This window comes from Pelophylax lessonae (genome assembly GCF_965119305.1).
Source record: "Pelophylax lessonae genome assembly, chromosome: 2".
NCBI lineage: Eukaryota > Metazoa > Chordata > Amphibia > Anura > Ranidae > Pelophylax > Pelophylax lessonae.
Window position 1 is genome coordinate 700,314,345 of NC_138769.1, and position 22,629 is coordinate 700,336,973.

Here is a 22,629-nt window from a genome sequence, read left to right on the forward strand (position 1 = left end):
TGTCACCCTAGGACAGAGGAAGTGTGTTAGGACGACGGAACACCAATCCTTCTTCCCCATCTTCATAGCATGGGGGGGGGGGGGGGTTATTCTGTAGTCCACAGAGAAAACAGGAAATGGATACAAAGTGACAAGAGTGCAGCATAGATCGTTATTGGCTCTTAGCATTTCTGGCAGGATCAATATTTGCTGCCCTTCTAGAACCGATATAACAAAATGGTTTGAATGTAGTATATAATGGAACAAGAGAAAGGGGTTCTATACACTTTAATTTGAAATACAGATAAAAGGGTTATTGAAAATTTCTATATTGAAGATTTTGGTGGTAATGTGATACCATGTTTCAGGAATGATCAATCATCAATTCTTAGCATTACACCAATCCTCCATTATGTCTGGGCAGTCCCAGTATGGACAGGCATGTTCCATTTTACTGACATACAGAATGCTACAGGAATTGGACTTATAAGAACACCTTCCAGGTACTATCGGGTCCAGATGGCTGATATTAGGCCTTAGCGTCTGCCTTGTCTACTGCATTGAAGGTGGTCAGTTCTTCCAGGCTCTGGTATGTTCTGAGCTTCTGCGTACCATCCAGGCTTTCTGCAATATGAGGACACAGGTGAGTACATGTCTTCATATATAACCATCATGTATAAATACTTATGCCTCGTACACACGCAACGATTGTTGGCCGTGAATTTTCGGCCAACGTCCAATCGGCCGATTGTCGGCTTGTTAGTATGATGCGTCCGACAACGAACTCCGACTTTTCGGCCAAACAAAATCTGGTGTGCAGGCTATAAAATGTTTGTTGGCCGTCAACAAAACGGCCGATTTTCCGTCAGTCGGTACAGATTTAAAAAATTTCCGATAAACACATGGACTGCGTGACGTAGATTTAAACGGCTACAGCAACCACAAAACCATTGACGGATAACAATAACCAGATAAGACATACCAATAAGAAACATAATGTCTGCTGGATATGAGAAGAGGCCTTTGATGTTTATAGCCAAAAAACCTTGACCAAAGCCTCGTACACACGCAACGATTGTTGGCCGTGAATTTTCGGCCAACGTCCGATCGGCCGATTGTCAGCTTGTTAGTATGATGATTCCGACAAACGACTGCGACTTTTCGGCCCGAACAAAATCTGGTGTGCAGGCTATAAAATTTTTGTTGGCCGTCACCACAACGGCCGATTGTTCGTCAGTCAGTACAGATTTCGGCAGACAAAAATCTGATGAGCAAGACTGGGCATGCTCAGAGAAGAAAAAACACACGGAAAGTAAACCAGCACATGAAATCACTTCTGAAGTTGGTTTTTGTTGGCTGAGAAAATTTGTGTGCAGTCTAGAGCACATTTCAACCAACACAACAACAACAAAACACAAAACGACAAAAGACGGCCGATCGGTCGGCCGATAATCGTTGCGTGTGTACGAGGCTTTATACAGGGAGACTTACTAAATTAAAAACTGGTGCACTGCACACAAAATCTGGTGCAGCTGTGCATAGTAACCAATCAGCTTCCAGGTTTTAGCTCCCACTCACATCGGCGTGATTTGACATGCCAAGTCGCAGCCTATTGCTGGCATTGACACTGTAGCATTCGGTGCGATGCTGACTTTGTGGCACAACACCGAGTTCCAAAAGTAGTTCCTGCACTATTTTTGGCAACTTTGGGGACAATTTCAATAGACATCTGTGTATGAAGCTGCACAGATGTCTTTGAAGTTGGACTGAAATGCGGCTTTGAAATCGTGCAGATGAACTCGCATGATTTTAAAGCCGTGTTCAGTGTGAATGAGGGCTTATTGCCAAAGCTTAATTGAACAAGTTGAATGTAGAAGGTAATTGGTTATTATGCACAGCTGCACAGTTCACTAGCTTTAGTAAATCTCCCCCATCATAAATAGCGGCAGATATACTGTATGATTGCCACATACAGTGGGTACGGAAAGTATTCAGACCCCCTTAAATTTTTCACTCTTTGTTATATTGCAGCCATTTGCTAAAATCATTTAGGTTCATTCTTCTTCCTCATGAATGTACACATAGCACCCCATACTGACAGAAAAACACAGAATTGTTGACATTGTTGCAGATTTATTAAAAAAGAAAAACTGAAATATCACATGGTCCTAAGTATTCAGACCCTTTGCTCAGTATTTAGTAGAAGCCCCCTTTTGATCTAATACAGCCAGGAGTCTTTTTGGGAAAGATGCAACAAGTCTTTCACACCTGGATTTGGGGATCCTCTGCCATTCCTCCTTGCAGATCCTCTCCAGTTCTGTCAGGTTGGATGGTAAACGTTGGTGGACAGCCATTTTTAGGTCTCTCCAGAGATGCTCAATTGGGTTTAAGTCAGGGCTCTGGCTGGGCCATTCAAGAACAGTCACGGAGTTGTTGTGAAGCCACTCCTTCGTTATTTTAGCTGTGTGCTTAGGGTCATTGTCTTGTTGGAAGGTAAACCTTCGGCCCAGTCTGAGGTCCAGAGCACTCTGGAGAAGGTTTTTGTCCAGGATATCCCTGTACTTGGCCGCATTCATCTTTCCCTCGATTGCAACCAGTCGTCCTGTCCCTGCAGCTGAAAAACACCCCCACAGCATGATGCTGCCACCACCATGCTTCACTGTTGGGACTGTATTGGACAGGTGATGAGCAGTGCCTGGTTTTCTCCACACATACCGCTTAGAATTAAGGCCAAAAAGTTCTATTTTGGTCTCATCAGACCAGAGAATCTTATTTCTCACCATCTTGGAGTCCTTCAGCTGTTTTTTAGCAAACTTCATGCGGGCTTTCATGTGTCTTACACTGAGGAGAGGCTTCCGTCGGGCCACTCTGCCATAAAGCCCCGACTGGTGGAGGGCTGCAGTGATGGTTGACTTTCTACAACTTTCTCCCATCTTCTGACTGCATCTCTGGAGCTCAGCCACAGTGATCTTTGGGTTCTTCTTTACCTCTCTCACCAAGGCTCTTCTCCCCCGATAGCTCAGTTTGGCCAGACGGCCAGCTCTAGGAAGGGTTCTGGTCGTCCCAAACGTCTTCCATTTGAGGATTATGGAGGCCACTGTGCTCTTAGGAACCTTAAGTGCAGCAGAAATCTTTTTGTAACCTTGGCCAGATCTGTGCCTTGCCACAATTCTGTCTCTGAGCTCTTCAGGCAGTTCCTTTGACCTCATGATTCTCATTTGCTCTGACATGCATTGTGATCTGGAAGGTCTTATATAGACAGGTGTGTGGCTTTCCTAATCAAGTCCAATCAGTATAATCAAACACAGCTGGACTCAAATGAAGGTGTAGAACCATATCAAGGATGATCAGAAGAAATGGAAAGCACCTGAGTTAAATATATGAGTGTCACAGCAAAGGGTCTGAATACTTAGGACCATGTGATATTTCAGTTTTTCTTTTTTAATAAATCTGCAACAATGTCAACAATTCTGTGTTTTTCTGTCAGTATGGGGTGCTATGTGTACATTCATGAGGAAGAAGAATGAACCTAAATGATTTTAGCAAATGGCTGCAATATAACAAAGAGTGAAAAATTTAAGGGGGTCTGAATACTTTCCGTACCCACTGTAGGTAAAGTGATGGCAGTGTCATGCAAAAATCTGCATATTCCTTACACTGACATACATATATGAAAAAAAGAATTAATCCAAGAGGCCCATTTACACCTCTGCATTGTAGTATTGCATGTAACCTGCATTTCTGCATTTATGTGTCATTCATTTTGAAGTGGCAGATATTTAGAAAAAAAAACACACTTTTTATTTTTTTGCATTTGTTGATTAAAACATTATTGCATTTACTCAGTTTTGATGGACTGTGCTTGCTCACAAGGGATCGCTCCGTTGATCCCCACTGAGCAGGGGGGTGATAGGTCCGTCTCCGCTCACTGTGCAGAGACTGACCTGTCAGAGTTCCGCTCTCCTCTATGGAGAAATCAGATGAAAACAGACAGCCTGTCTGTTTTCTTTTAATCCCATCTGATCTGACCCGTGGATTGATGGTGAACGTATCACCATACGTCTGTTTTCTGTGAATCTTGTTGGATGAGATGCCAGACAGGTGTCACCGGACACATGTCCGCTGACATCCGCCTCCCCATAGAGGACAATGGGTGGTCAAATCGGATCCGTCTGAAAAACAGACAGGCGGACCCAATTGGTCTAATCATGTGAAAAGGGCCTTAAGCCCCGTACACACGCGTCGATAATTGGCCGTGAATTTTCGGCCAATGTCCGATCGCCCGATTTTCGGCTTGTTAAGCTGGATACACACTATCCAACTTTTGTGGTTAGATTTCCTTCAGATTTACCTTTTCTATGTAGTGCAAGGGCCTGCCTGATTGCATACAAATTGAAAGTGTTTAGGTTTGACCTCATATTATATGGTTTTGGTAAGTCTAAAGGAAAAAGTCTTCAAAAAATCTTATAGTGTGTATGGCCCATTAGTATGATGCTTCCGACAACCACCTCCAACTTTTCGGCCGAAAAAAATCTGGTGTGCAGGCTATAAAATTATTGTTGGCAGTCAACACAACGGCCGATTTTCCGTCAGTCAGTACAGATTTCGGCAGACAAAAATCTGATGAGCAAGACTGGGCATGCTCAGAGAAGAAAAAACACACGGAAAGTAAATCAACACATGACATCACTTCTGAAGTAGATTTTTGTTGGCTGAGAAAATTCATGTGCAGTCTAGGCACATTCCAACCAACAAAACACAACTCTGGACAAAAGTCGGACGATCGGTCGGCCGATAATCGTTGCGTGTGTACGAGGCATTAGGGCTCTTTCATATGGATGGCACTGTCCTGCTAAAAATCGGTCTTCAGTGGATTACATTTTCATTAAAATACTGCTCCTCAACCACAAACTAAGCATTTGGCTCGTGGTTGCAGCACACATCCATTAACTTTAATGGGCGCCTTGGACAAAAGGGCTGCAGGAGATCATCTCTGAGATGAAACGAAGAATAGAAAAAAAGGAGAAAAAAAGCATTTTTTATTTTAGCATATGAAAATTGTTTTGGATACACAGTGCTTTAGCAAGCTAAATGTCAACGGCTAGGGTGTACATCTTCTTACATACAGTCAGGTCCATAAATATCGGGACATCTACACAATTCTAATATTTTTGGCTTTGAAATGAAACAAACAAGATGTGCTTTAAAGAGGTTGTAAACCCTCTTGTATAACTTTTACCTATAGGTAAGCCTATATTAAGGTTTACCTATAGGTGCTATAAATATCTCCTAAACTTGCACCGTTTAGGAGATATTTACAGCGCAAACTGCCGATGACGTCATCGGCGCAGGCGCTCTGAGGGAACGGCCAACCGTGCCGTTCCTTCAGAGCTCAGTGCCGTGAACGGCGGCTCCCGCGCGCATGCGCGGGAGTGATGTAATCGCGCCTCCGGCCAATCAGATGGCCGGAGGACGCGAACCCGGAAGCGGGACGGCAGGACATGTCGCCGTCCTGTAGCTGAGGTGGCGGCACGGCGGGGGCTTCGTTTTAAGGTAAGTACTACATAATGAGCTAGTATGCGATGCATACTAGCTCATTATGCCTCTCTCTTTACAGGGCTTTTTTTTCTCGTTTTTTTTTTTTTGACTTTACTTCCTCTTTAACTGCAGACTTTCAGCTTTAATTTGAGGGTATTTACATCCAAATCAGGTGAACGGTGTAGGAATTACAACAGTTTGTATATGTGCCTCACACTTTTTAAGGGACCAAAAGTAATGGGACAATGGGCTGCTCAGCTGTTCCATGCTTCTTACTGTGAAGAAGCCTTTCTGTATTTGAACATTAAGGCCTGGTTCACACCTATGCAGGTTGCAGTTTACAAATTCCAGGTGTATTTTGCGTTTTTCAATACACATTTTTGATACATTAGTCTATGGAACCAAAAACCAGAAAAAAAGTCTCTGGTCCTTTCCATAAAAATGACAGAAGTGAACGTGATCCATAGGAAACCATGTTAAATAGACTGTAGTGTGTTTCTGAAAAACTGAAAACGCACAAAAAAAGGCATAGGTGTAAACCAGGCCTCAATTTAATTTATTTTCCTCCAGAGAACTTGTTCTCTATGATCAGGGCCGGACTGACCACTGGGCAGACCGGGCATATGCCCAGTGGGCCGAGGCCTCCGCCATGATCTGACAGTGTGTCAGTCAGTGTGTGTGTCCCGGCCGTTGCCGCTGCTGGCCTCTCCGCGGCCGATTCTGCTGACAGCCTGGGCCGCGTTACCGCAATCAGGCCGCCCGGCGCCCGCTGTCCCTGACTCCCCGCCTCTCCGCGGCCGATTCCACGGAGAGTCTGGGCCGCATTACCACAATCTGGCCACCTGCCGGCCGCCGCTGTCCCTGACTCCACACTCCTAAGCTCCGCAGCGGCATCCAGCATAGCTGCGTATCTCAGGAGGGGGTGGGACCGTGAACTGTCAGGTGACTCTGAGACTGAAGGCTGGGGGTGGAGCTAGAGGGGCCCCTGCTTGCCTTGTTGTCGGGAAGAAGCGGGAACTTGGAAGAAGCGAACAGCCCCGCACCGCAGACAGAGTGACACTGACAGACAGTCTGTCTGACTGAGTGTGGACTGGAATCACTGACTGTCGACGAGACAACAACACCACCGCACCCAGGCACCCACCCGCGACAACCACAGGAGCCAAGGCCTGCTGCAACAGCAACAACAAAAAGGTAAGGAAAGTGTCCTCCTGCATCCCATGTCCTCCTCCTCCTGCATCCCATGTCCTCCTCCTCCTGCATCCCATGTCCTCCTCCTCCTGCATCCCATGTCCTCCTCCATCCCATGTCCTCCTGCATCCCATGTCCTCCTGCATCCCATGTCCCCCTGCATCCCATGTCCTCCTCCATCCCATGTCCTCCTCCTCCTGCATCCCATGTCCTCCTCCTCCTGCATCCCATGTCCTCCTGCATCCCATGTCCTCCTCCATCCCATGTCCTCCTGCATCCCATGTCCTCCTCCTCCTGCATCCCATGTCCTCCTGCATCCCATGTCCTCCTCCTCCTGCATCCCATGTCCTCCTAGATCCCATGTCCTCCTCCATCCCATGTCCTCCTGCATCCCATGTCCTCCTGCATCCCATGTCCTCCTCCTCCTGCATCCCATGTCCTCCTGCATCCCATGTCCTCCTCCTCCTGCATCCCATGTCCTCCTGCATCCCATGTCCTCCTCCTCCTGTCGCATGTCCTCCTGCATCTCATGTCCTCCTCCTCCTGTCCCATGTCCTCCTGCATCCCATGTCCTCCTCCTCCAGTCCCATGTCCTCCTGCATCCCATGTCCTCCTCCTGTCCCATGTCCTCCTGCATCCCATGTCCTCCTCCTCCTGTCCCATGTCCTCCTGCATCCCATGTCCTCCTCCTCCTGTCCCATGTCCTCCTGCATCCCATGTCCTCCTCCTCCTGTCCCATGTCTTTCTGCATCCCATGTCCTCCTCCTCCAGTCCCATGTCCTCCTGTATCCCATGTCCTCCTCCTCCAGTCCCATGTCTTTCTGCATCCCATGTCCTCCTCCTCCAGTCCCATGTCCTCCTGCATCCCATGTCCTCCTCCTCCTGTCCCATGTCTTTCTGCATCCCATGTCCTCCTCCTCCAGTCCCATGTCCTCCTGCATCCCATGTCCTCCTCCTCCTGTCCCATGTCCTCCTGCATCCCATGTCCTCCTCCTCCTGTCCCATGTCTTTCTGCATCCCATGTCCTCCTCCAGTCCCATGTCCTCCTGCATCCCATGTCCTCCTCCTCCTGTCCCATGTCCTCCTGCATCCCATGTCCTCCTCCTCCTGTCCCATGTCCTCCTGCATCCCATGTCCTCCTCCTCCTGTCCCATGTCCTCCTCCTCCAGTCCCATGTCCTCCTGCATCCCATGTCCTCGTCCTCCTCCAGTCCCATGTCCTCCTGCATCCCATGTCCTCGTCCTCCTCTAGTCCCATGTCCTCCTGCATCCCATGTCCTCCTCCTCCAGTCCCATCTCCTCAATCCCAGGAACATAAAGGTGAACAGTTCTAGTAAATGCCGTTCCTCCTGTCCAGGAGTGAACAGCTGGAGAACAGGGGAGGGTTGGGCCTACAGCTGTTTGTGAGGGCTAGTGAGGGGCAGGACCCCCCCCCCACATAGTGCCAGTCTGCGGAGAATGGCGGAGCTTGCAATTGAATGGTATTGCAAGGACAGGTGGCAACCCTACTGTGTTTGGGGCCCCTCGGGACGCCTGGGCCCCCTACATGTGTATGGGCTGTACACCCCCTGATGGCAGCCCTGTCCACAGTTTACCATATTAGTCAACGTGGCCCAACAATTTGCTGGTAAAACAGGTGCTGAGACATATCAGCAATACAGATTATTAATGAAGACATTTCATTAACACTGAAGTGCGGACACGACATTATGTAGGCAAGTGTGTGGGCCAGGCCACAGACAGAGCCTGCCGGGACCCGCTGCTGAATCTTTGAGAATCTTTGAGACCCTGTAGGGGGAGGAATACTTATACCCCCCTATTGCTGGCCAATGCTTATACCTTCTATCTCACCAATGCTTATACCCCCCTATTGCTGGCCAATGCTTATACCCTCTATTGCTGGCCCTGTGGTACATCAAATAACTAAAGGGTGAGGTTTTATGTCTCTGAAACACCCACAAAAAAACAAGAGGAGGACCCCTACTGATTGATATGCAGCAAAAAAGATTTCAATGTGCATCACTCACCATTACACATCTATTTCAGGGGAGATGGAGGCTGGTATCTTCACAGGGGATTCTCATGTATAAATCTGTATCCTTTCCAGGTAGCCAACATGGTCTCTGTGCCCTTTTATATATTTAGTCCATGTAGAAGATACCAAAGAACTTCTCACAAGGACACTCTCTGCTTCACCCACTCTTCATTATTTCATCAGTAGCCAAAAAACAGCACATTTTGAAAACAACTTGAAAGCCAATATCCATTTTAGGAAATCTGCTTTCTTGTCTCCCAGTGAAATAAAGAAGAGCAGGTGAAGGCAAGAGTGCCCCTGTGAGATGTTCTCCACCCTTCCTAATGGGGATAGATACAAGAAATAATGGACATGCCAGTAACTGCAGGTGATAGGAGTTAGGAATGGATGAAAAATGTAATAAGTGAGTTTGGTGGAATTGTTTAAAGGTGAATTCCAGGTATGGCTATTTTCTATATAGGTAAATTTCTCCAGCTTGGACCACGTGTCACCGCTGGGATTTGTGGTTCTGGGTGGCCTCTGGCAGAGCAGTGTTCTAGTCTGGAACTTCTGGCTTAGCAGCAGGCAGGCCGCAGGCATAAAAAACAGAAAACAGCTACACACTGTCACTGCTAGAAAACATGTGCCATGCCAGTTTGCTTGTTACATGTGATGTGACAGCCAGGTGCACATTTTCAACTTGAAAATGTGCACCTGGCTGTCACATCACATGTAACAAGCAAACTGGCATGCCGCATGGCACATGTTTTCTAGCAGTGACAGTGTGTGTGTAGCTGTTTTCAAAACAGCTACACACTGTCACTGCTAGAACATGTGCCATGTAAGGAAAGGGCACAAAAACAAACACAACACTGCTGGGATTTGTGGTTCTGGCCTCCGGCAGAGCATTGTTCACTTTTGGCTTAGCAGCAGGCAGGCCGCAGGCGTAAAAAACAGAAAACAGCTACACGCTGTCACTGCTAGAAAACATGTGCCATGCCAGTTTGCTTGTTACATGTGATGTGACAGCCAGGTGCACATTTTCAACTTGAAAATGTGCACCTGGCTGTCACATCACATGTAACAAGCAAACTGGCATGGCACATATTTTGAGGTGTGAAGGTGCAGGAATTGGGGTGATCTGAGGTGTGAAGGTGCAGGAATTGGGGTGATCTGAGGTGTGAAGGTGCAGGAATTGGGGTGATCTGAGGTGTGAAGGTGCAGGAATTGGGGTGATCTGAGGTGTGATAGTGCAGGAATTGGGGTGATCTGAGGTGTGAAGGTGCAGGAATTGGGGTGATCTGAGGTGTGATAGTACAGGAATTGGGGTGATCTGAGGTGTGAAGGTGCAGGAATTGGGGTGATCTGAGGTGTGAAGGTGCAGGAATTGGGGTGATCTGAGGTGTGAAGGTGCAGGAACTGGGGTGATCTGAGGTGTGAAGGTGCAGGAATTGGGGCTGATCTGAGGTGTGAAGGTGCAGGAATTGGGGTAATCTGAGGTGTGAAGGTACAGGAATTGGGGTGATCTGAGGTGTGAAGGTGCAGGAATTGGGGTGATCTGAGGTGTGAAGGTGCAGGAATTGGGGTGATCTGAGGTGTGAAGGTGCAGAAATTGGGGTGATCTGAGGTGTGAAGGTGCAGGAATTGGGGTGATCTGAGGTGTGAAGGTGCAGGAATTGGGGTGATCTGAGGTGTGATGGTGCAGGAATTGGGGTGATCTGAGGTGTGAAGGTGCAGGAATTGGGGTGATCTGAGGTGTGAAGGTGCAGGAATTGGGGTGATCTGAGGTGTGATGGTGCAGGAATTGGGGTGATCTGAGGTGTGATGGTGCAGGAATTGGGGTGATCTGAGGTGTGAAGGTACAGGAATTGGGGTGATCTGAGGTGTGAAGGTGCAGGAATTGGGGTGATCTGAGGTGTGATGGTGCAGGAATTGGGGTGATCTGAGGTGTGATGGTGCAGGAATTGGGGTGATCTGAGGTGTGATGGTGCAGGAATTGGGGTGATCTGATTTGTGAAGGTGCAAAGCTCACTTGATTTCTTACTATTATTCAAGTGGTTTACAGCAGTTACTTTATATGAAGTTGACAATTGTTTTTTATGTATCTGGCACTCCCAATTTCTTTGAAAACATTTTTCGGCACACTGTGCCCAAAAAGGTTGTCTACCCCTTGATTAGAGTAACCCTCATCCTGTGCTGCTTCATACTATTTTTAGGACTCAACCATCAAAACAGGATTTAAAGTAAGACAAAAAAAACAGCATCATATGGCAGCTCTGATCTAAATTGGACCCAATCTATCAGATTAGACTAAAAAAGGTACCGTAATCGAATCCACACATCCTGGAACATTAAATCCTGTCATCAACCATCCCGACGAATGCCACGCCCCAGTCATGCCCCCGTCACGCCCCCCCCCCCCCCCCCTCCTGGGCTGCTCAGTCCAAAATGCCCGGGCCTATTTTTTGTCCCAGTCCGGGCCTGTCTATGATGATGATGATGGTGAATAACTCAGCACCAAGTTCATTATATGGACCCCTTATGTAGTTATAAATGTTGATCATATCCCCCCTTAATCTCCTCTTCTCAAGAGAGAATAAATTCAGTTCCTCTAATCTTTCTACATAGCTGAACTCCTCCATGCCTCTTATCAGTTTGGTTGTCCTTCTCTGCACTTTCTCCAGTTCCCCGATATCCTTTTTGAGAACTGGTGCCCAAAACTAAATTGCATATTGCAGATGAAGTCTTACTAATGATTTGTACAGGGGCAGAATGATATCTCTCTCTCTCTGGAGTCCATACCTCTGCTTGCTTTGGAAACCGCAGCTTGGCATTGCATACTATTATTAAGCTTATGATCCACCAGAACACCCAGATGCTTCTCCACCATTGATTCCCCCAGTTCTACTCCACTTAGTATGTATGATGCATCTAAATTTTTAGCCCCCCAAGTACATAACTTTACATTTATCAACATTAAACCTTATCTGCCACCTAGTTGCCAAATTAAACCATGCATTGAGGTCGGCTTGTAAGTTGAAGACATCCTGTAAGGACGTTATTCCACTTTATAGCTTGGTGTCATCTGCAAAGACTGAAATGGTAATTTTAATCCCAGACCCGATATCATTTATAAAGGTATTAAAAAGAAAGGATCCCAACAATGAACCTTGAGGCACACCACTGATAACCCTAGACCATATAGAGTATGAATCTTTAACCACTACTCTCTGAATTCTATTTTATGATTTAAAGTGTATCATTGCCTTAAAACACAAATTTGCAATTGGAAAGATTTTTTTTTTTTGAGCAACGTGCTATTTCTCCTCTGCAATAAAAGCTTCTCGGCACCTGTTTGCAATCTTCCTTAGAATGTGCAGCTCACCATATAGTCTCAGCATGCCTCAGTGCCGGTCTAAACTAGCTCCCGCCTGATTCACGGGTGGTACATAATTTCAGGTCGGCCAATCAAGAGCTGAAGATGCCAAACCCAGAAGATGTTGGCTCTGGTGAAGTAGTTTGCGGTGCCTCATGGGTGGGGGGAGGTGAGTATTTTGGGGTTTAGTTTTGGTTTAATGTTCTTTATGAATGGTATTCAGGTCCCCAAATTTCCTGCTTCTGGTTCCCATCATTACCTGACTCGGTGGTGGCATTATCCCATGGTGCCAGTGTTATCTCTGTGGATGGGGGGAGCTGGATGTTCATCTTGTGAGCTGGAAATACATCAGAGAGTTCAATTCTTTCTCATGTTATAGCAAAAATCAGTTTAATGTGGAACCCCCCCAAAAAGCAAAAAAACAAAACAAAGGTAAACAGACAAAATAAACAAAGCATATTAGAAAAAAGCAACTATCCCTGCAATAATCAACTTCAATCCAGCATTATCCCCGACAAAGTATCTGCTCCTCCTGCCAATGGTGCTCCAATTTTAGGTTGAATGAAGCCCAGCCTCATTCAACAAACTTTATGCCATCCCCTGTTGTCACAGCCCTCCCACTGAGGGGGTGTCCTCAAACCAGCTTGGATTCAAGGTACTGCTGTAATGAACGGTACTTACACTTTTTAGTAAATTAACCACTTTAAGCATGGAAGGATTTGCCCCCTTAATGACCAGGCCCTATTTTGCGATTCGGCACTGTGTTAATTTAACGGACAATTGCGACGCTGTACCCAAACAAAATTGAAGTCTTTTTTTTCTCACAAACAGAGCTTTCTTTTGGTGGTATTTGATCACCTGTGCAATTTTTTATTTTTTGTGTTATAAACAAAAAAAGAGTGACAATTTTGAAAAAAAAAAACCAAAACGATATTTTTCACATTCTGCTATATAACATTCTCAAAAAGAAAATTTAAAAATCTAAATTTTTTAACATTTTTCGTCTGCAATTTTTTTTCTGCTACATATTTTTGGTAAATAAAAACGCAATAAGCGTATTTTGATTGGCTTGCGCAAAGGTTATCGTGTCTACTAACTACGGGAAAGATTTACGTAATTTTTATTGTTTTTTTTACTAGTAATGACGTCAATCTGCGATTTTTTGCAGGACTGCGACATTGCGGCGGACAGATCGGACCCTTGACTGATATTTTTGACACTTTTGGGGGGACCAGTGACATTACTACAGTAATCAGTGCTAAATATATGCACTGTTACTGTAATAAAGACACTGGCAGGGAAGGGGTTAACATTATGGGTGATCAAGGGGTTAAATGTGAGCCTAGGGGAGTGATTCTAACTGGGGGGCGTGGCTTGTGAAATGACCATAGAGACCTGTGATCCTATATAGAAGGATCACATGGGCTCTATGATCATTGCAGGGAGAAGAACGATCAGCTGTGTTTACAACAGCTGCCCGTCCTTCTCTCTCAGCAAGGAACGATTGCCGGTGTCAGGCGGCAATCAGAGCCGCCTGCCACACGCATCGGCTTCCCCCGCTAGCCTCCTGAGAGCGAGTGACGTATACCTACGTCACTTTGCCCAGGAGCGGCTACCTGCCGCAGTATATCTGCGGTGGGCGGTTAAAAAAGTTAAAATGAAAGGTACCCAAAGCCATTATATTCTCCCATTTATAGTTTCACCTCCAATATTTACAGAGGTAAAGGCATCTTGGGACTGTTAAAACATTTGAAAAACAGCTAAAGAATCTTTTAAAAAGACCAGGATATCACACTGTCAGCATCAGCAAAACCTAACCAAAGAGCACATGGTGTCGGGCTACCATTGTGGGTGTTTCATGTCAATAAAGACTGCAGAGTCTAATATTTTCTGTCAACAGAGGCTCTGAGGAAGAATGTAAACTTTTGAAACGCGTCAACCAGCAGGGGCCCCTACATATTCTCCCCTGTGATCTGGGATGTGGAGATTGCTGGTTCCAGGCCTGTAAAGCCACGGGATAGTGGCCTGTATAATATATTTTCATCTTTATGCTTGTGAGTAGTTTTAATCTTTTTTTATACAAAATCAATTTATTTGGGATAATGCACTAGGCTGGTGCACCCTGTTTTCTTTTTATTTCTGTCAACAGCTCCTTTCTGGAAGGTGTACAGTGTGATCAGAGGGAAAGCAAGGTACAGAGGGGTTGATTTACTAAAACTGGAGAGTGCAAAATCTGGTTCAGCTGTGCATGGTAGTCAATCAGCTTCTAACTTCATCTTGTTCAGTTAAGCTTTAACAACTAAACCTGGAAGCTGACCAGACAGGTCAGGGATAACGTTGTGGAGAAGCTTAAAGCAGGGTTAGGTTATATAAAATATCCCAAGCTTTGACCATCTCATGGAGCGATGTTCAATCCATCATCTGAAAATGGAAAGAGTATGACACAACTGCAAACCTACCAAGACATGGCCGTCCACCTAATCTGACAGGCCCGGCAACCAGAGCTTTATTTAGAGAAGCAACCAAGAGGTCCATGGTAACAAGAAAGCCATTGTTGAAAGAAAGCCATAAGAAGTCCCATTTGCAGTTTGTGAAAAGCCATGTGGGGGACACAGCAAACATGTGGAAGAAGGTGCTCTGGTCAAATGAGACCAAAATTGAACCATGGTGGTGGCAGCATCATGTTGTGGGGATGTTTTTCTTCAGCAGGGACAGGGAAGCTGGTCAGAGTTGATGGGAAGATGGATGGAGCCAAATACAGGACAATCTTAGAAGAAAACCTGTAAAGGCCCGTACACACGATACGAAAATCGGAAGGGAAATTTCGTCTGACGAACGATCTGCCAATTTTTGGATTGTTAGTATAGTGCTTTCGACAGTCGATTACGGATTTTCGGATGACAAAAACTGGATGTGCAGGCTATGAAATTTTTATCGCACGTCAACACAACGTCCAATTTTCGTTTAATTAGTACAGTTTTCGTCCGAAAAAAATCGTAAGAGCAAGACTAGGCATGCTCAGAAACGAAAGAACACATACAAAACAATTCAACACATGAAATCACTTCTGAAGTTGAAATTTCGTATGAAAATAACCTCTTCACTTTCCACATCAGAGTAGCATGCAACAAAAAACGAAAGACAGATCGTTCGATAATCTGATCGTGTGTACGGGGCTTTAGAGTCTGCAAAAGACTTGAGACTGGGCAGAGGTTCACCTCCCAGCAGGACAACGATCCTAAACATACAGCCAGAGCTACAATGGAATGGTTTATATAAAAGCATATTCATGTGTTAGAATGGCTCAGTGAAAGTTTAGACCTAAATCCAATTGAGGATCTGTGGCAAGACTTAAAAATTGCTGTTCACAGACACTCTCCATCCAATCTGACAGAGCTTGAGCTAGTTTGCAAAGAAGAATGGGCAAAAATGTCACACTCTAGATGTGCAAAGCTGGTAAAGACGTCCCCAAAAAGACATGCAGCTGTAATTGCAGTGAAAGGTGGTTCTACAAAGTATTGACCCAGGGGGGTGAATACAAATGCACGCTGCACTTTTCACATATTTATTTGTAAAAAAAATGTAAAAACCATTTATCATTTTCCAATTATGTGCCACTTTCTGTTGGTCTATCCCATAAAATCCCAATAAAATACATTACATTTACGTTTTTAGTTGTAACTTGACAAAATGTGGAAAACTTCAAGGGGTGTGAATACTTTTTTAGGGCACTGTATATCGAAAGCAAATTTGGTGTTCCCCATGTAATTATAAATAAATTAGAAACTATAATACAAATAATAATTACAAACTTTGAATGGAAGTGAGAAATATAAGCAGGAACATATACAGATAGGATTATTTACAATACATGTATTTTGCATGTCTATTTGAAAACAATAATTCCTTTTTATGGGATTTTGGGACATGGGGTAGGGAATTATAGACTGTAGGGGTAAAACCTGAGTACTATATGTAACACGACCCCCGTGGGGGCTGTTGGGTAATTGCACTTCCTCCGCACTCCCTAGACCCTGAGATAACTCCGACCCCCCTAGGCCAGGGATCCTCAAACTACGGCCCTCCAGCTACACATCCCATGAGGCATTGTACAACTCTGACATTCACAGACATGACTAGGCATGATGGGAATTGTAGTTCCCGAACAACTGGAGGGCCATAGTTTGAAGACCCCTGCCCTAGGCACTACAGGTTCAGACATATTGAGATAATGATATTCGTGACACTCAATCAGTATAATAGTTTACTGTATTCAAGCAAAAAGGTAACAGGTATACGTTCAACACAACTGGATTGGTAATAATTGGTTATGACAGGATTTTGAATCCTTGTGCCCCAAAAGTGAATATGGGGCTCTAAGACTCAAAATCCCAAAATAACAATATAACAGGTTATGAGTATTTATATATGTATATACCAACTATTAAAGGAGTAGTGAGAGTGACTGTCAGACAATCCTATCTGATTTGACTTCAAAACTTGGACTACTGGTATTACTCAGCAATGTCACTTTATCTAATTAGATGTACTCTTAACATTCAGATTTAAAACTATGGTAATCACACTGTAGGGGGCCCCCTTTAAGGATGAATCACTAGAGTCACTGTCCTAGCAAGGCCTTGCAATTCTTCGCCGGCAGTTGGAGCTCTGGTAATTTAACTAAGTGACATTTGTAATCCACAGTAAACGAGGGTATGAGTATATCCAGGGTCTGCTTTAAGTATCAACAGTGTGTGCAACTTTAAATATACTTGCGGTTCTCCAAATCACCATGCACTGCGGTATCTGGGCAGTGTTCACTGGCAACCGTCACAGCCTCTCAGGGTCTCCTTCCTTCCTTGCTGCGTCACAGGCACTCTCTCTCTGCACTGGCGGCAGTTAGGCCTCTCTCACCCAACTCCGCACCGCTTCCAATCCACTGGCCTCTGCACAGGGTTAGTCGCCTCACCGTTACTCCTGCTGTCTTTGGGATGCACTCTCTCTTTCTCTCGACACAGGCCTCCGCCTCCTTTCTCTCTCTCCACACGATCAATCCTGCTCCTCTCCCAGTCCCCGAAGCAAGAGAGCGCGCATCTGGCTCCGCCCCCAATTTATCTTCTCCCCATAATCCTCTGCGGATCTCTCGGCTCCCTGGGAGTGTAGTTCAGCCAGTCCAATCCTGCACAGTCTTCACACTTCTTCCAACTACATTCCCCATAATCCAGTTCACCCTTCTCACAGGAGAAACCCATATTATTTGGAGTTCTTAAAGGAATAATACTCAAGTCTTATATTATACCAGAGCACTATTTCTCCACCTGGCTACATATACAACAGTTGTGTGTCCTTACCCAGTTTTTTTTTTCTTCTTTTGCACAGACATTTTCCCAGAAACACCATGGACACCACAAGGACTAGAATGAAGATAGCGCCCTCGATGATGAGGATGATCGCTGGATCTGGCAGCCCTGATTTTGATACCCGATCCGATGATTTCTCAGTCTGATTATCTGTGCCAGAAATTAGAGGATATACAGGGATAAATGACAGGAGGAAATCCCAGCAATGCCTTTGCGGTATCAAGCTTAAACCTTGTGGTCACTATATCTTAATGCAGACTAAAGTAAAGTGCATCCGGAAAGTATTGACAGCGCTTCACTTTTTTCACATTTTGTGATGTTACAGCCTTATTCCAAAATAGATTAAATTCATTATTTTCCTCAAAATTCTACAAACAATACTCCAAAATGACAATGTGAAAGAAGTGAAAAAAAAAAATCACATGTACATACAGTAAGTATTCACAGCCTTTGCTCAATACTTGGTTGAAGCACCTTTGGCACCAATTACAGCCTCAAGTATTTTTGAGTAATATGCTACAAGCTTGGCACACCTATTTTGGGCAGTTTCTCCCATACTTCTTTGCAGGACCTCTCAAGCTCCATCATGTTGGATGGGGAGGATCAGTGCACAGCCTTTTTCAGATCTCTCCAAAGATGTTCAATCAGATTTAAGTCTGGGCTCTGGCTGTGCCACTCAAGGACATTCATAGAGTTGTCTTGTAGCCGCTCTTGTGTTATCTTGGCTGTGTGCTTAGGGTCGTTGTCCTGTTGGAAGATGAACCTTCGCCCCAACCTGAGGTCCAGAGCGTTCTGGAGCAGGTTTTCATCAAGTATGTCTCTGTAGATTGCTGCATTCATCTTTTCCTCGATCCTGACTAGTCTACCAGTTCTTGCCACTGAAAATCATCTTCCCAGCATGATGCTGCCACCACCATACTTTACAGTAGGGATGGTGTTGGCCAGGTGATGAGTGGTGCCTGGTTTCCTCCAGATATGACACTTGCCATTCAGGCCAAAAAGTTCAATCTTTTCAGCAGACCAGAGAATTTTCTTTCTCACGGACTAAGAGTCCTTCAGGTGCCTTTTGGCAAACTCCAGGTGGGCTGTCGTGTGCCTTTACTGAGAAGTGGCTTCTGTCTGGCCACTCAACCACACAAGCCTGATTGTGGAGTGCTGCAGAGATGGTTTTTCTGGATGGCTCTTCTCTCTCCACAGAGAAATGCTGGAGCTCTGTCAGATTGACCATCAGGTTCTTGGTCACCTCCCTGACTAAGGCCCTTCTTCCCCAATCATTCAGTTTGGTTGGGCGGTCCACTCTAGGAAGTGTCCTGGTGGATCCAAACTTCTTCCATTTACGGATGATGGAGGCCACTGTGCTCATTGGGACCTTTAATGCCGCAGATGTTTTTTTGTACCCTTCTCCAAATCTGTGCCTCGATACAATTCTTCTGAAGTTTACAGACAATGCCTTGGACTTCATGGCTTGGTTTGTGCTCTGACAAGCACTGTTAACTGTGGAACCCTATATAGACAGGTGTGTGCCTTTCCAAATCATGTCTGGTCAACTGAATTTACCACAGGTAGACTCCAATCAAGTTGTAGAAACATCTCAAGGATGATCAGTGGAATGCACCTGAGCTCAATTTGAATGTCATGGCAAAGGCTGTGAATACTTATGTACATGTGATTTTTTTCCTTTTTTTTTTTTTTTAATAAATTTACAAAGATTTTAAACAAACTTCTTTTACATTGTAATTATGGGGTATTGTTTGTAGAATTTTGAGGAAAATAATGAATTTAATCCATTTTGGAATAAGGCTGAACATAACAAAGAATCACTGTGAATACTTTCCGGATGCACTGTACGCTGCAGGTCCTCTAGACTTTTACAATTATATGTAGGTGTAGCAGAAATACTTATGTACAGCTGTGGCCAAAAGTTTTGAAAATTACACAAATATAAATTTTCACAAAGTCTACTGCCTCACTTTTTATGATAGCAATTTGCATATACTCCAGAATGTTATGAATTTTGAAAAAAAAAAACCCAAACAATATTTTGCTATAAAACATATCCTATAAACAAATTTTAAAAATTATAAATTTCTTCCTAAATTTAGCCTAAAATGTATTCTGCTACTTCTTTGATGAAAAAAAAAAACCCAATAAGTGTATACTAATTGGCTTGCGTGAAAGTTATAGAGTGTATAAACTATGGCAGGGCTCAAAATTAAAAGTCCTGAGGTACTAGTCAGGCCTTAAGGGTTACTTGCCACCAGTTGCCCCACCCAACTCCTAACCTGCACCGCCCCTAATTCTGCCCCTAAACACTCCCTCATAAATTATCTCATAAAATTACACTGTTAAATGTTTTTGCATTAATGCAGAAGTTACAAAAATAAATATTAATAACAACGTTTTCAGTGCCCATCAGTGTCCATCAAGGGTCTGGAGGGCGGGGGGCTGAAGAGCACTAAGGGGCTGGAGGGGGGAGGCTGAAAAGCACTGGGGTGTTGGAGGGGGGGGCTGAAGAGCACTGGGGGGCTGGAGAGGGGGGGGGGCTGAAGAGCACTGGGAGGGGGCTGAAGAGCACTGGGGGGCTAAAGAGGGGGGGCTGAAGAGCACTAAGCACTAAGGGGCTGGAGAGGGAGGCTGAAGAGCACTGGGGGTCTGGAAAGGGGGGGGGCTGAAGAGCACTAAGGGGCTGGAGGGGAAGGCTGAAGAGCACTAAGGGGCTGTAAAGGGGGGGGGGGGGGGCTTACAGCATTGGGTGCCAGCTAAAGAAAAAAAGAAGTTGGATAGAAGGGGCATGGGGCGGCTGCATATAGAGGAATTGATCTTTCCATATTCCTCCTGCAACCGCTGAATGCCTGCAGAGAGGAGGATCAGGCATCCAGCGGCTGCAGGAGCAATATGGACAGATCAATCCCTCTATATGCAGCCGCCCCATCGCTCCTCCTATCCAGTCACACAGGGAGGCTGCTCAGTCCTCAGGCACTCACCTTCTTCCAGCCCCCGGGAGCAGCTGATGACTGAGAGGAGATGGTCGGCATGAGTACCGGCTTGACACCCCCCCGCATCCCCCATTGGTATGCCACTGCTGGCCGGATGACAGAGCGCGGATCATCCCACTGTAACAGCTTTAATTGTAATTGCCGGGCGCTCCCCGACACACACAGTCCCGCCTCCTAGCCCGGCTCCTTCGATAGACGTCACACGTCCGGGTTGGCCAGGTGTTCTGTCTATCAAAGAAGCCGGGCTAGGAGGCGGGACTGTGTGTGTCGGCGAGCGCCCGGCAATTACAATTAAAGCTGTTACAGTGGGATGATCCGCGCTCCGTGCTCTGTCATTATCGGTCAGCTTTCCTCTCCTCTCTCTCTCTTCCCCGGAGCACCCCCACGCTCGCCCTACATAATTTTCCACTCGCAAAATGCGAGCAGGCGAGTGAAAAATTTGAGGGCTGAACTATGGTATATACTGTATACTGGAAGTTTTATTTATTTATTTTTTTTATACTACTAATGGTGGTGATCAGCGACTTATAGTGGGACTGTGATACGGTGGGGAATCTGACTCTGAGTGGGAACTGACTTACTGCCACTGACATCACCAGTGACACTAATACAGTGATCAGTGCTAATTCTATACACTGTCACTGTATTAATGACTCTGGCTGGGAAGGGGGTTACCATCTCGGGTAATCAAGTGGTTAAGTGTGTGCCTAATGGCCCATATACAAGATTCGAAAATCTGATGACAGATTGTAAGTTTTTTCTTTTGCTTGCTAGTCGCATATCGAAAATGGAGAGGTTACTAAAGTTATGAAAATTATCATATGACAGAATAAAAATTCGTAAGTGATGTAATGTGTTGTAGTGTATTTTTATTGTATTTTTGGACAACAACTGTACTGATTAAACCAAATTTGTACGATTTGGTATCGTAGGAGAACAAATTTTGACCCGTGCGATCAGCTAATATCAGATAAACATTTGTAATCGGCTCTCGAAAGCTGTACGATTGGCCCGTACGTCTGATACCTTCGATTCGAAAGTGGTGTTTTTCATCGGATTTTCAGATAGTGTGTATAGGCCATTACTATGTGTAATGTGTGCTCATTTTTACTAAAGATCTCTTTGTTTTTTCCTTCTGAGAGATTTTATCTCTGTACGGAGCTCTGTGTTGTGCCCTGAATAATTAGTGTGGGTGTCGGTGGGATGGGGAGGGGGTTGCATGAGTGCCCTAAACCTGGAAATAGGCAGGGACTTACCAGTACGTGGCTTTACCTGTATGGACTGCCCATCTGCAGTACATTGCAGGCGGGCAGTCCACAAGTGGTAAAGTGCATCCTTTACCTAAAAAGCAAGGCACGCTGCGCTTTCTGCCCATCTCCCCCTTGCTAAACCACCAGAAAAAAAGTGGAGCGGCAGAGACTTGACATGTGATAAAGACCACTCATTGCCGCTCCCTCTTCTTGTGCAGGGTGACTGGTCCTCCTGTAGTTTTCTGTTGGTAGCCTGTAGTGGGTGGAGCTGCTGGGCCCCTCCCACAGCCCTACTCTCTGCACTCTCAGACTATGTACAGCACAGTGATGATGTTGCTGCTACATTTGGGTGGGACCAGACGTGATGTCAACTTGCTTACCAGCCGCCAGCTGAATTGTGATCGCTGTCTTTGAGGCGAATGCTGAAGCTTTTTATCGTATTGAGATGCTCAATTTTAACTATGAAAATAAGAGTGCACTTCATTGTTTTTAATAAACATGTTGGTATACACATTATGAGTATTTGCATTTCGTATGTTCCACTACCGTGAGCGGAATCTGGACTGGAGATTTCCTGGATTGTCACTATCTGTGTGGATAATTAGAGGAAAATGCTCCCTAAGGCTTGTTTGGTGTTGCAGCCTTTTGGCTAAGATCTGTTCTTATCAGTTGTTAGGGAAAGAACCCTGACTCCCATTGCCAATCGGGGAGCCAATTAGTATTTCCCTGATGTAATTAGGTGGGGGTGGTGGGGGAGCCATTTCCCTCCTGGGTTGAATCTGGCCTTGTGCTTGTCCCCAGTTGTAGGCAAGGCTCTTCTTAAGTTCTAAAACCTTCCTGTGGAATGGAAAGGCACACTGGTCTGTCCGAAGACTGAGCTGTGAGATAAGCCCGTGGGGTACGTGCCCCTGGTATGGCTCAGCCAG

General features: G+C 45.4%; 1 protein-coding gene across 1 annotated transcript in view; it reads right to left on the minus strand.

Annotated features, from left to right (window-relative positions):
* Positions 1–482: 482 nt before the first annotated feature.
* LOC309546935 (uncharacterized protein) overlaps positions 483–22,629 on the minus strand; it is a 36,442-nt gene continuing 14,295 nt past the window's right edge. Inside the window, exons 3-5 of the mRNA XM_082246664.1 lie at positions 17,449–17,607; positions 12,357–12,434; positions 483–603 (exon numbers count right to left, since the gene is read on the minus strand). Coding sequence (XP_082102790.1) covers positions 509–603; positions 12,357–12,434; positions 17,449–17,607 — 332 coding nt within the window. The 3' untranslated portion in view covers positions 483–508. The remainder of the gene's footprint in view (positions 604–12,356; positions 12,435–17,448; positions 17,608–22,629) is intronic.